The 13,837-nt window shown below is 40.2% G+C and overlaps 1 protein-coding gene across 1 annotated transcript in view; it reads right to left on the bottom strand.

Moving 5' to 3' along the window:
- ZNF277 (zinc finger protein 277) overlaps positions 1-13,837 on the bottom strand; it is a 55,201-nt gene that overhangs the window by 14,323 nt on the left and 27,041 nt on the right. The window contains exons 5-6 of the mRNA XM_084534650.1: positions 2,186-2,277; positions 723-833 (exon numbers count right to left, since the gene is read on the bottom strand). Coding sequence (XP_084390776.1) covers positions 723-833; positions 2,186-2,277 — 203 coding nt within the window. The remainder of the gene's footprint in view (positions 1-722; positions 834-2,185; positions 2,278-13,837) is intronic.

The raw sequence follows: 13,837 nt of genomic DNA, 5'->3' as shown, positions 1-13,837 counted from the left end.
CCTTCTAACCTCTAATCTAAATCTTCCCTCTTTTAGTTTAAAACCATTCCCCCTTGTCCTAGCATTATCTAGAGCCCAAATGATATTTGTTACATACTCGTCCCATTTGTGAAATTCATAAAGGGCACTTATACACTTGCAAAAGAAACTCAAAGCGAAGAATTCTTTATTCTTTGCTACCTAAGTTCTTCTCCCAAATTGCCTTTTTAACTTTTTCAGTCATCTCAGATTTACATGCTTCTCAGGCAGCATATACATTATCATTCCCATTCTGCTATGGGACGTAAGGGTGGGCCCCAAAATCTCACATATTAATGATATATAGAGAGACAAAAGATGATTGGCACAAGAACTCTGTATTATGTGACTAAAGAGATGTCTAGCAAAAAGATGGTTACAACAAGAAATAAGTCATTGACTCCAGCAGTTATGAGAAAAAAGGGGCATGCTACTATTGACGTCAATGAAAACTGTGCAACTAAACTAAAGCACCACATGTGACTCTATTATTCCAGGAAACACATACTACAAAGTGTTATGAATTAGTTTTCAATAAATTAAAAGAAAAACCTTCTAAGATCACCCACGCAAAAGTTACATTCTCTCTTGGTTTCTTCTTAACTAACCGTGAGTGCTGAAGTATTTTAACCCAATTTCTTTCCAAGGTTAAAAGAATATGACTCAAGTCCATTTAAAAACAACAAAACAAGAAACCTACTTACTTGTCAAGCTTCTCCTGTAATACAGCCAAGAACTCAGAGCAATTCACAATGTTATCTGGCAGCCCAATGTTAAAAGCATGCTCTCTTGCCATATGATTGAGAAGGACAGATCTACAAAAGACATTCAAAAAGAACATTATGTATTCCTGAATACGTATGAGAATTATGCAGCTTTTGACTCAAAATATGCCAACTGCTCTAAAAAAGCATAAAAGTTAACATTAAATAAACAATAATTGTGTTCCTGCCACTGCTAGAAAAAAAAAAAAGAATGCAACTTATTGTATTGGGAATTTTCCAGTTTCAGTTCTACTGTATGTTCAGTGACAATTCATCTGATTAATCTGCATGCATACAATATAATATTTTTAATGAAAATTACAATTTAGTTTTATTTTGATCCTCTCTTAGCAAATCTCATTTATTAACTTGAATAAGCAAATAATATGTTTCAAACAACAGTCATTCAAAGGAGCCATTTGTTAGTTTTCTCAGTGCTGGTTAACAAAACAAATTCTTTTATATCAGTATTGCTTCTTGCAGTACTAGCACGACAATGAGCACTAAACTTCGTTCAGGAACAAACATGATATTCAAACAAGTTGTTTTTCTAATAGAGATGTAATGGTTAATTACTGAAGTGTCTAACATCTCTATATTCCTCAGCTTCTGCTTTTTGGGGACTAAAGAAATCTTCAAGTGTAAACATTGCTGAGCCTTCCTCTCACCACAGTCCAAGTGCGATTTTCAAATTCTGTCTGTCAGACCCGAGTACGCAGTAGATAAAGTTCTTGGGGGCTGAATGATGTGAAGTGCGGTAAACCATGCAGTAAGGCGAAAATGACACTCAGCCAAAATTGTGAAGACCAGCAGGGACATGACCACAGGTTCTTCTACCTTTCCAGAGTATCAGAGCTACCTGTGCAATCAGGCACATTCAGGGATAATACTCAATCTCTCCAGCTGAAACTGTTTTATTGTGTATAAATAAATTTTCAGTTGAGCAGACACCTGAACACTGCTCCTGCTTGCACTTGACTGATGCTGCAAAGCACTCCATTCTCACTCTAATTTTCCTCCCTTTTTCATTCTATCTTTAAATCTTGCCAAACCAGTGTGAATTTAAATGGGAAAATGTGTAACTGGATAGATACAGTTTTTAACAGCCATACTGGCTTAAACAGCTCTCCTTGACACCAAAACAGCTGACATAAAACTCTTTAAAATGGTTTCGTTCTCAAATCCAGCTCACCACATAATTCTACAAAGTTGCACTGGAATAATTATAGGACTGAGAAGTGGGAGAAGCCTATCTGAAATGTCATTGCAGTTGAAAGAAATACCTAAGCTACATCCCAAAAAGATTTCTAGCTTCTGAGTCCTAGTATTAGATATTAATTGGCTCGATGATGTTAAAACCATAAACAAAGAAGCTGAACAGAGGTGAAAAAAATAAAACAAACCTATTTCCTGTGAATTCTTGATCACAGAACATGCACATACTATGAAAACTTGTGTCATCTCTCTCTCTCTGTTGCTGTTCTAGAATTTCCCTCTATGAAAAGAAACAGATAAAATTATTCAGATTAAAAATAACAATCATTTCATCACATAAGCATTTTACCTCTTTATCCTTACTGGTAACAATGACCAAATGTGCTGACAGAAACCAGAAGTTAGTATTGGAGGAGGAGGGAGTAGCTCACAAAAATTACAGCATTTTTTTTCAAAGGCAGCGTGTGCTCCAGTCAACTTCCAGCAAAATTCCCCTACTATTACACAAGTTCATAGAATCACAGAATGATTTGGGTTGGAATAGACCTTAAAGATCATCTAGTTCCAACCCCCCAGCCATGGGCAGGGACACCTCCCACTAGATCAGGTTGCTCAGGGCCCCACCTAACCTGGCCTTGAATAATTCCAGAGATGGGGCATTCACAAGTTCAATGGGAAAGATGCATGGGAAGAAATACAAACCGCAGAGAAATTTCACACAGCTATTTAAATGATTCTTTATATAACAGATCAGTTTATTGTCTCTACTTAGGTACAGATTTATCCCCACTATCAGCGAGCAAGCTTATGGGTAACCACATAAACCACAGTGGAACGATAAAGTAAATTCTACTTGTCTCATCACAGGCAATCCAGAATACTTCTTTGTGATACAGACGGATGACAAAAACCCTGGTGGTTTCTGCAAGGAGCTATGGCATGCAATAAATTCACAGGAAAGGAGAAGCTGATGATTGCCTGTACCACCAGTTTTATTTAATTTAGAGCAAATGAGAGCAATTTAGATGCTTTACAACTCTTGACCAGAATTTTCCTAACATCGATAAAATCATACAGCAGGTGATGTGCTCTGGTGCTGCAACAGCAGTGTGGGGTTATGCTATGGAGTTACTCTACACTTCACATGGAAAGGCCTGGATCAGCTGGGATATGGGCGAGTCAGCATTTGGATTAAAACTTAGCACATCTTTAGCTCAGCAGTACACTGCCTTGTGCTTGTGTTTTAAGAACGGATAACTGCTAAAGCATTTATTTTCTGTGTTATGCAGAGATGTTACTGTCTGCTCTCTGACATGTGAGATCATGACTGAATTTTTTAGGGGATTTTCTCAATCTCTTTATCTCCTTAAAGCCGGCAACAGTGGCGCTTTGTGCTTCTGACCTACCTCTTCAGTACCTTTTTGTGTGGATTAAAGCCCAAAGTAGCCTACAGTCTGTGTGTAAATTCACATTCAGCTATGCTTGATAGGCGAGCTCCATAGGAGGAAAATGAAAAAAGGGAAGGGGAAGGAGAGGAGGAAGGCTTGAGGCACTGCCATTGCAGGCCCAAATGTGTCCTGCAGCATGGATGGGTTGGAAGTGGCCTGGCTATGCAAGTCAGTCTACCATACCACCAAGGGTATGGCTAATGTTAGGGCAAATAAATGTGGTATTGGCTTATTTTCTGCAACAGCAAAATGCTGTATTGAGCAGAGGACTGTGGGAATAAAAGGACACCTGCTGAAAAACTAAGTAATGTGTCACACCTGAGTTATACTGGGCCTCAGGCCCATGGCTGCTGTGGGGGAAGAGTGCACCATGCTTTAGACAGTTTTAAGGCCTGTGTTAAGGCAGTTCAAGCCAAACAATTTGGGAATTTTAGCTACTTCACATCAGCTAGGATTCTGTCACCCTCAAAACACAAATTTTGTACCTTTTTTGTTCATTTTTAGACTACAAAGTACACCTTTTTATTGTAGTCATGTTCCGCACTACCTACCCAAATTCCAGACCATATCCTCTGACATCTTGCTGTGTTATGCAAAATGTCAACTAACAAATATAAATTGGTATATTTTTCAGGGCTGACTCCTGGGAAAAGATAAATGGAGCATAATGTTTTCTGAGAGCCCTTCATCAGAGATCAATTAAGTAAGAATATCCGTGCTCCATAAAGGCAGAAAGCATCCCATAGCATGCCAGTGAGAACTGGACTTTTACTGGTGCTCTTGGCTGTCACCTCTTTCTGCTCAGCAGCACATCTCATGCTGTTTTGCCAACCTTGAATTTGAAGGTATCTGCACGAAGTTTATAGAATTTGTAAAATACACCAGACAGATTATACAAGGAAGACAAAAGATGCCATGTACAAATTAAATATTAAGATAGCAAGAGGTTAAGCACCTCACCCTCCTATTAGTGACATCCCAACATAGCTTCCTAATTGTACGCTACTGTGAGGAAAGAAGTGTTCTACAATGTTTGACACTTGGCTGCCTAACGCTTCCCACTTCCCACAAACTGCTTACTGGAGCCCTGGTGAGCTGCTATTCCCAGTTATGCCTGAGGGGGAATGAGAAGCACGCTGTATCCCTCAGACACTGCTCCTGATACTCTGCTCTCTCACCCTTCTGGTTTCCCCCTGCACCAGCACACTCAGCAGCTGAGAGGCCTTGTCTTAACACAGCATCGTTGCTTTATGAATTTTCCCAGTAGAGTTTAAAAAATATTTTCCAATGTAGAGACTCCTTTTATCATTTGTTTGCATCGTTCATTGCTAAATGCTACTTCCCAAGTCAGAAAGCAAATCCAGTACTTGCACAGGTAAGGAATTAAAAGCACTGGTTCAAGTCCAGGACAGTAAAAGTGACAGAGAGCTCTGCCCTGCTGACATTCCCAGACACCCTCCTACCTCCACGCCATTGCTGGGACTTGATGGAACAACAGCAATAACAGTAACCTGCATAAAACTCTGGGGATTTTTCTGAGTGGAGATTTTCAGCTCCAGAATTTAAGCCAAGTTTAAACTCAAGTCGTGAGGCAGGAAACGAACAATTTAATACCTGCACCAGTTTCCAAACTGTTCCAACTGTAGGGACCATTAGTACTAATTTGTGGTTGATATTTAGAAAAAAAAAAAAAAAAAAAACACAAAAACATTTCAGACATGAGAATTTCCCAAAACTTTTTAGAATATAGTGTCATATCAAAGCACCAGAGAATGAGAGGGCAAAGTTACTCGAGGAAAAAGCAAACAGGACAGAGTAAACGTGTATCAGTTTTCTCTTCTCACAATGAATACAAGAGCTGAGTACAGACAGAAACAATAACCCAAAATATTACAACAGTAAGTGGCTTAAATGCTAGAGTTTAATTCCAGGCAACTACTGTACAACACTGATGCTGTTTGATGAATAATTCTTGACCCCCATCTCTTTTGTCAGGAGTTCTGTTAGCTATTTGTCTTTCAATCTTTCTACCATATTGTTTGATACACTAAAAAGATGCATTACTTTACTGAAGACTGTCAAACTAGTTATGAAACAGCCATTCATTCAATTTCCCTTTCTTCTGTCTGGAAAAACAATCTTCTACAGCTCTTAGCTATATATTTTTTAGAATATGGCTGATTTAAAAGAAAAAAAAATCCAACCAAATTATAAGATCATATCTGTGCTGTGTTTTAACTAACTAAGCAAGCAAGCAAAAAAAAAAAAAAACATGGTAAAAATATGCAAGCATTTATACCAGGATAATCACCTTTAAATATACCACACTAAACTAGTAATACAAAATAAATTCAATTGCATGCCAATTTGTAACTTGGAGTCTAGAAAAATGCCACAGACATTCATGATGCTCAGTTTGAGGTTGTGAAGAGTTCAGACTTGCTCCCAGTAGGCAGCAATTTAAAATGTTCCTGAAAAAAATGTGCCTGTCTCTCTCTTTGGAAGCAGTATTCTGGAAGAAATTACCATTTTTTCCCCCAGAAACACTTAACCACTTTGCATCAGCAAGAATTCACACTGATAATGAGTAAAAGATGAATAACGCATACTGAAAGTGTTTACTTAAGTAGACACTCTTCCCTAACCAATTACTTCATTTCTGGTCTGTAGTTCAAATGCATTCATGACATACAAAATACCTTGAAAAGGTAAGACAACCAACTCCACTGGATGTCAGAAGACATGCACTCAGGACTGTTGGTTTCATGGCACATTAGACTTTCCCAGTATTCTAACTCCTGCTACCCCTTCTTCCAAAATTCACTCTAACCCAGGTATTAAATCGTCTTTATTGGTTTCTTCTTTCATCATACACTTCTTTACAAACAAATAGTTTACTTAGCTATTTAAATATATGGCTCTGGTCAATTCATTGAACCATCACATAGGACATCACATAGAAGCATTCACAACCAGTACTTGGCACAAGTTTTGCTGCTTTTGCTTCCAACCTCAAGAAAGAACTAGTGGTCAAAAGTTTCTTCACACTACATCAATTGGTCTGATGAAAAAAACCACATTACTTCTTTCTCTAAAATCCTGTCTCTTTTATAATCACGTCACTTCTGAGAAAGAAGAAATTAAGGCAGAAAGTACTTCTCTAGCTGTAAGATAGAGGCAGATTACACTAAGTAGTTTGGGACATGATCATGCAGTGAATTTGTGACTGCAATGAGACCTGAATTTATTCCTCAGCCCAGGAACCTATTTGCAAAGTGGAGAACTGGATTCTGTAGTTCAGTCTCTAAAATGGAGCTAGCAGCAGAATGGGTCTTCATTTTTAAGACGTTGAGGACAAAAAAAAAAATTGCTGCCATAAACCGTGACAAGACATAGTCCAAAGTCTCCAGTCCAAAGATTTAAGCCTACAAGTAGTCTCAGCTTTAAGCAGGTGTTTCACTACTGGGCTGGACGTGGGCAAGGGCATTTTGGAATTTGAGGATTCTTGTTGGCATCTGTTATGCCAGGTCTGGTCCTTTGCTTTTAACCTCTCTAGGCAAGAGACTAGAAAGACAGTACATTATACAAGCGATCATTTGAGAGAAGTTCCAATTAAAGCTTTTTATAAACAGTGCCATATCCCCTGGGAAGGCAGTTTGCCTAAAGATGTTTCTTTGAAGAGGAAACCTCTCAACTGTTAGAGTGTGAAGCACTCAAACATCTGAATCAGCAGAGTCCTGCCACAGAGCACGCTGTCATCCTCACTGCTCTGAAGAATGCACAATTACAAGGCACGCTTTCTGCTGTTCGGGTAGCTGACTCATTAATACTCCTGAAATCAGACTGTCTTGTCTGGGAAACAAGTAACCAGAGGCAGCAAGGTGGGTGTGAATTTGGATCTGAATGATACCAGATAGAGACAATAAGAATACATATTTTACCAAGCCCTCCTAGGTGATCTCTCAAACACACAGCGTGTATCTTTAGTTCTAGCTTCTTCCAATTTAAATAAGAGCTACATTTCCCCGCTGAGTGCTCACAGAAACTAGCTATTGCTGTAGGCAAAGGAACCAAGCGAAACAGATTCTGTTTAAAAAAAAATAAAAAATCATGCTGACAGATCACAAGAAGCTGCTTATACACTTTACTGCCAATGAAACAAACCAGTACAGCACACTGCAACAAAGACTAGGGCTGGTGAGACCTGTGATGCACTCTAAACACTTGCCAAGCATATTATTTGATGATTTTATACACCTTTAGGATAAACTACTTTTAGAGTAAGAGAATTAAATTTGCTTTTATGTGTGCAGTTTCCTCAAAGATTGGCAGATGAGCTTCAGATTGTGCTTGTGGCTGCTAGACAGGAAAAATATTTATAAAGAATTATGGTATTGGAAACTTCATACCTCTGTAAAGACCTGCAATCGTATCTGTGTGTCAACAGCCTATGTCCTAACTTCTATACTTAGCTTCCCTCCTTACTGATCACTGTGTTCAGTTCTGCCACTTCAAACATTACTCCCTTGTCTCCTGAGTGCAGAAAAATTGCTTTAAACTAAAAGAGGGTAGGTTTAAATTAGATATAAGGAAGAAATTCTTCACTCAGAGGGTGGTGAGGAGAAGCTGTGGATGCCCCATCCCTGGAAGCATTCAAGGCCAGGCTGGATGGGGCTTTGGGCAACCTGGTCTGGTGGGAGGTGTCCCTGCCCATGGCAGGGGTTTGGAACTGGGTTGGCTTTAAGGTACCTGCTAACCCAAATCATTCTGTGATTTTATGAAAAAAAATCTTCCAATTTGTAATCATCATGAAGTCTTCAAGGTTATCTCATGAAGAGTGCCTTTTCTTTAATATTATCAGAGATGCCTGCAGGAAAAGTCCTTCAGGTAAAAGCTTAACATGCATGGAAGTAAAACAAATTTGTCAAGATAGGTCCTCCAGTCCAGAGAATGCTCAATGTATTTGAACTCATCTGTCATACCATCCAATATATATGTATTTGCTGACTATTCTGCACACTTTTCCTTCTAATCTTCTAATTCCTTCTAATGAATTTTAAAATTCATACATAATTCTGGAGCTTCATAAACAGAGCTCTACTCATTTGACAGACAGAACTACTGCCAAAGGCTAAGAAATGAAGGATGATGGCATTAGAGACCCTCTTTTGGGAAATGGAAGAAAACAGTGGAACAGTGACCTACAGTCATCTAAGACAGGCTGCCCATCTGGTGATGAAACTGCAAATACTCTGGTTTATCTGGTACAGGCTGATCACCTAAGTGAGCAGTTCTGATTTACTACATACTCAGATAACAGTGTTACCACAAAACTCTGTGAATGAAAATGTATGAGGAAAGTAGCATCTTCCTGTTTCTTTTCTGGGTGAATTCAAGGCACAGGACACCAGCTTGCCAGCTAAGTGCAAAGACTTTTAGACAAGGTTTGAAAGGACAGCATCAAAAACTCAGAGAGAAATTAGAGTCATGATCGACTGGAAAAACAGGAAGTTTTCTGAAAAAAAAGAGTTCAAAGACTGAACTATAACTTAACTGGCATTATAACTAGCAAAAGTCTCAGGACTGTAATATGGATATCACAAATTTATTGTGAAACCCCTGAAGCACATTCTCTTGGTTTGTTTTGTATGGCAAGTTGCCTCACAGAAATAGGAAAAATGTTTTTCCATACCCTATCCTAGATACCAGCCTTGTCGGCAGAGCTCAGGTTCTAAGTAACCTGGGGGGCAGAGCAATAGGGACAGCTGTAAAGGACTGTTTCCCTAGCTGTCTGCTCCACTTGTTCTCAGCTGTTTCCTCTCTTCCATCTCTCTCTTCTTCTCCAGTTGACTCTGACACTGAATTCACTAGAACATTCACTAGAAATAAACAACAAAGAGCAGGAATTCATTACTTAAAGTAGTAGGGGACCAAATATAGACAAAAGAGGAATGCCTCCAGTATTCAGGGCTTCAGTCTTTGCAGGAAAGGTTATTTATGTCAAGACTATTAACAAAATGCATTTAAAACAAAAGAAACAAAGAAACAAGACAAAAAAAAAAAGGCTAAATGCTGGAAGTTACATATATACAAATCTTCTGGAATATACTCACAAGTCATTATGGAAGTAGATAAAACAATTCCTGGCGGTTAGTGCAACAACTCCTCCAAAGCCCATGGAGGATGGACAAAATTCCAGAGTGCCAGAGAAGAGCCATTAAATACAGATCTTAAAACGGTGAAAAAAAAGGACCTATAGAATTTCATCCGTGTAGGTACTGACAGGCTAACATTATCATTAGCATAAGACGAGCATCTTGATCCTTTCTGGCGCATAGCTTCAGCTTCTTGAGTCTTGTCTCAGCTTAAGCTTGTGACAAACTGGGGATGATAAATACAACTCAACTTAGGAAGCTGGTATAGCTCTGTCCTTTAACTGGTGTAGCTCTGTACTTTAAAGGTGCCTTTGTCCCTGTTCCATTTCTTGTGAAGACTGCTCCTCAGGCTGGATTTACTGGGAGGAACTGTAGCCTCTTCACCCGAAACTACCAGCCACATGATAGGAGAATGGCTGCAAACATGATAGCAACACAAGGTCAATGTTGTGCTAAACATGTGGGTAAATTTTCAAAAAACAGATTTGGGGTTTTTACTTTTATAACAATCTTAAAGATAAGCCTGAGTGGCTTATACTGACACTGACTCTCCTAATGTCGTTGAGTTTTGCCTCCAGGACTTCCTAGCCTGGTCCACTAGTGATCTTCACAACCACTGATTCTTTGTGAAGACTGTTTTTTTCCAAAAGACTGTATCTGTTTTACATTACATAGTCCTGTCAGCTATTTCAGCAAGCTGCACTCTAACCTAGTTCAGGCTCATTCCTTGGCCTCTCTTAATACATCACAGTCACCATAATGTCTCGGCATGACACCCACCTTGGCCAGCTCCCCTGCTGCAATACAGCCTGAAATATTCCTAAACTGGAGTTTCAAAACTGCTAAATGAAGTGCTTCAGCTAGCACATTTTAAAGATAGCATTTGTCCTTGTTTCCTTGTTTGGGCTTGCTGTTGGAGACAGCAGTTAGGATTCAAAGGCTGCAGAAAAATCACCACAAGTTTTACAGTTCTGGTCTTTATTCTGAGCAACTCACACAAGCCCACTTGCCAGCTCACTCTTAATTGCTAGACTTGTCTGGAGGTACAAGACTTTGCAAAGCAAAATAACTATTTAACTTGCAAGTCAACACTCAGATTGCAGCAAAAGGAAATAACAAAGTAAACAGACTTTATTGCTTTAACGAGAGCTGTGATTCCATTAGCCTCAACTACAGCAGCAGCTTGATTTCAGAAAAAGCTTCAGTAAAAAGTGAAGATATGATTCTGATATTTAAAGGACTGTTAATATCAAAGGCTATTTTACACCATAATGATTAACTCTTTCTTTCAAACTTAATTATGCTATAAACAAAAGCAGCACTTGCTTTGGGCTAAAACCTTCACTCTTCTGACTTTGAGGAAACAACTACTTGCAGAGGAGATGAGATGGCTTATCTGCCAGAACACTCTGCCCTCCCTTGACACCAGTAGTGGAGAGAAGGCCTAGCTGGGATAGGGTTGTGTAGCACAAAACACAGAAAACTCAGAAACAAATGGCCTTTTAAAAAAGAAAAAGTAGAGTTCAAGGTGTAGCAGCCAGGACTTATTACTACAGCAGACAGTTATATGAAAACAATAGCTACATGCTCAGTAACGATCCTCTTCCCTCCCTCAAAGTCACAAAGAACATGATATGTGCTTGGGAAACGACCGCCACTGTGACCATGCATGCCTGCATGCCATATACAAGATGTCTTACATAATCTCAAAGGGAATATGGGAAACTGGAAAAGGTACAGAGAGGTGCAACAGCGATGTACAGGGAAGAACCATGACATAAACAGCAACTTCAACCTAGAATTACCGCATCATGGAAGTTTGAAAGGACCTCTTGAGATCATCTACTCCAATGTCCTGCTCAAACTGGGTCACCTACAGCTCATTGTCTAGGGTTGTGTCCAGTTGTGTTTTGACTGTCTCCACTGATGGAGACCTTACAGCCTTTCTGGGCAACCTGTTCCAGTGTATGACCATCCTTACAGTAAAAATGTGTTTTCTTCTTTTCGGATGGAATTTCCTGATTTATAATTCATGTCTGTTGCCTCTTGTTCTGTTGGGGGGGCATGTGGTGGTTTTACCTTGCCACACAGCTGAACACCACAGCTGCTCTCTCACTCTCCTTTCTCAAAGGAAAAGGGGAAGAAAATATGATGGAAAGGACTCAAGGGTTGCAACAAGGACAGGGAGATCACTCAATAATTGTCATCACGGGTAAAACAGACTCAGCATAGGAAGATTAATTTACTGCTTATCATTAGCAGACTATAGCAGTGAGAACTAAAAGCAAAGTAAAACCACCTCCCCCATTCACCCTCTTCAACCTCCATCCCCTGAGCAGCACAGGGGAATGGGGACTGCAGTCAGTCCCTGACGCTTCGTCTCTGCTGCTCCTTCATGGCTGCTCTCTGCCCCTAATCCCTGTGGGGTCTCCTCCACAGGCTGCAGTGTGGAGATCTGCTCCACCATGGGACCCACGTCTCCTTTTGGGGACAGTCTCTTTTGGCTCAGAGGCCACCCCTGAAGCCCCCTTGCTACCAAGCCCTTGTCATGTAAAGCTAAGACAGAGCAGCAGTGAGAGAAGTCTGGTTTGATCTTCATTTCTTTCTACCACATATTTAAACACATTGATAAGATTCCCCCTGAGCCTTCTCTTTTGCAGGCCCAACTATGCCTGCTCTCTCAGCCTCTCCTTGTGTGAAGGATGCTCCAGTTCCTTAATCATATTTAGGACCCTGCAATTGGTTTGCTCAAGTCTGTGTCTTTCCAGTAGTGGGAAGCCCAGAACTGGACACAGAACTTGAGGTGTGGCCCCACCAGCGCTGAGCAGAGGAGGAAGGATCATCTCCCTTAACCTGCTGTCAAAGCTCTTCCTAATGCAGTCCTGGATTCTGCTCTCTGCTGTGAGGGCTCCCTGAAGCACAGAACTAATGGAAGACATGATGTCAGGTAGGAAAACCAGGAGACAAATCACGGATGGTTTGGGTAAGATTAAGGACAAATTGTTCACTGCCTTTTCTAGTGTGAAAACCATCCAAGTGTGAGGGGAGAGACTGGGAAGAAACTAACAGACAGTTCTCTCATGGTGTAGTTAAGCTGTGCAACTCTGCTGCAGGAACTTGTGGATATCAGAAGCTTGTAGGGGGCTCAGAGTTGGAGGTTCATGAAATAAAAATCTACTGTGTTAAATATAGATAGTGTTGTTGAATTTGGAAATTCTTGAGCTGTCAGTTGCTGGAGACTAGGAGAATATTTTAAGAAAGAATCACCACTGGATTGGAGCAAGGCAAAAATGTACCAGACACTTGGCTGCTGGCAAAGGTAAGATACTGACCTAGACAAACCTCTTTTACTGATCCAGGGTGGGCCTTATGATGAACTGGGAAAGAAGCACGCTAGGCATGAGTGCAGCAGCTGCTTTCTTCTCAGTCCATGCCAACCCAATGGACCTACACAGTAATGAAGATTTCAGCTGAAGCACCTCCAACTCTGTGGGAAATCCTCAGTGCCAGAACTATTACAGTTCTCCTTTGCAAGAGCTGGGACATCACGGAGAGCTGTGTAAGACCCGTACATATTCCACAGATTCTGGGGATTCACTAGTTGTGTGCAGCAAGATTCAGAATGTGACTCTAGCCAAAAAACAGATACAGCATTCCCAGGGTAGCAACTTTTGCCCACCAGTCCCAATTTTCCTGAGCAATAGAATTTGATTTTTGTAAGCATCCCCTTCATTCTGAATGCTTATGTTTTAAGTTGGTTTTCAGTTGCATGTTGTGTATTGTTGTTCAGTTGCATGTTGTGTATTTCTTGTAAAAGAAACATAAGTTCAGTACCTTGCCATCCAGGTAAGGTACCAGAAGAAATTACAAAACAAAGAGTTAAAAGACCTGTATTGATAAATCAAAGAACAGAGCTCCCAGGAGTAAACTGAGGAACTTGCCTATGTCAAGATGAAAGGCCTGCACTCTAAGACCTCACAGCACAGATAACTTAGCAGAAGACCCTGCACCCTAACACTAGGAGCTTGGCAACATGACTGCAATGCATCAAACAGCATTCATTTTTAGTTAGCCTAAGAGGAAAAACAGTTTACAGATGTGTATTTCAAACAAGGAAACTACACAAAACAGGGGTCTGCAACCTGGGCTAAGACTCATGGAAGTTGAAGTCAGCAAGAGCCTAATACAAATGACACCCAGGCAGAACTCACAACTCCTAAGATACAAGAGATTTGTC

Source organism: Aythya ferina, assembly GCF_964211825.1.
Source record: "Aythya ferina genome assembly, chromosome: 1".
NCBI classification, from domain to species: Eukaryota; Metazoa; Chordata; class Aves; order Anseriformes; family Anatidae; genus Aythya; species Aythya ferina.
This window is presented reverse-complemented; position numbering and strand designations above follow the sequence as displayed.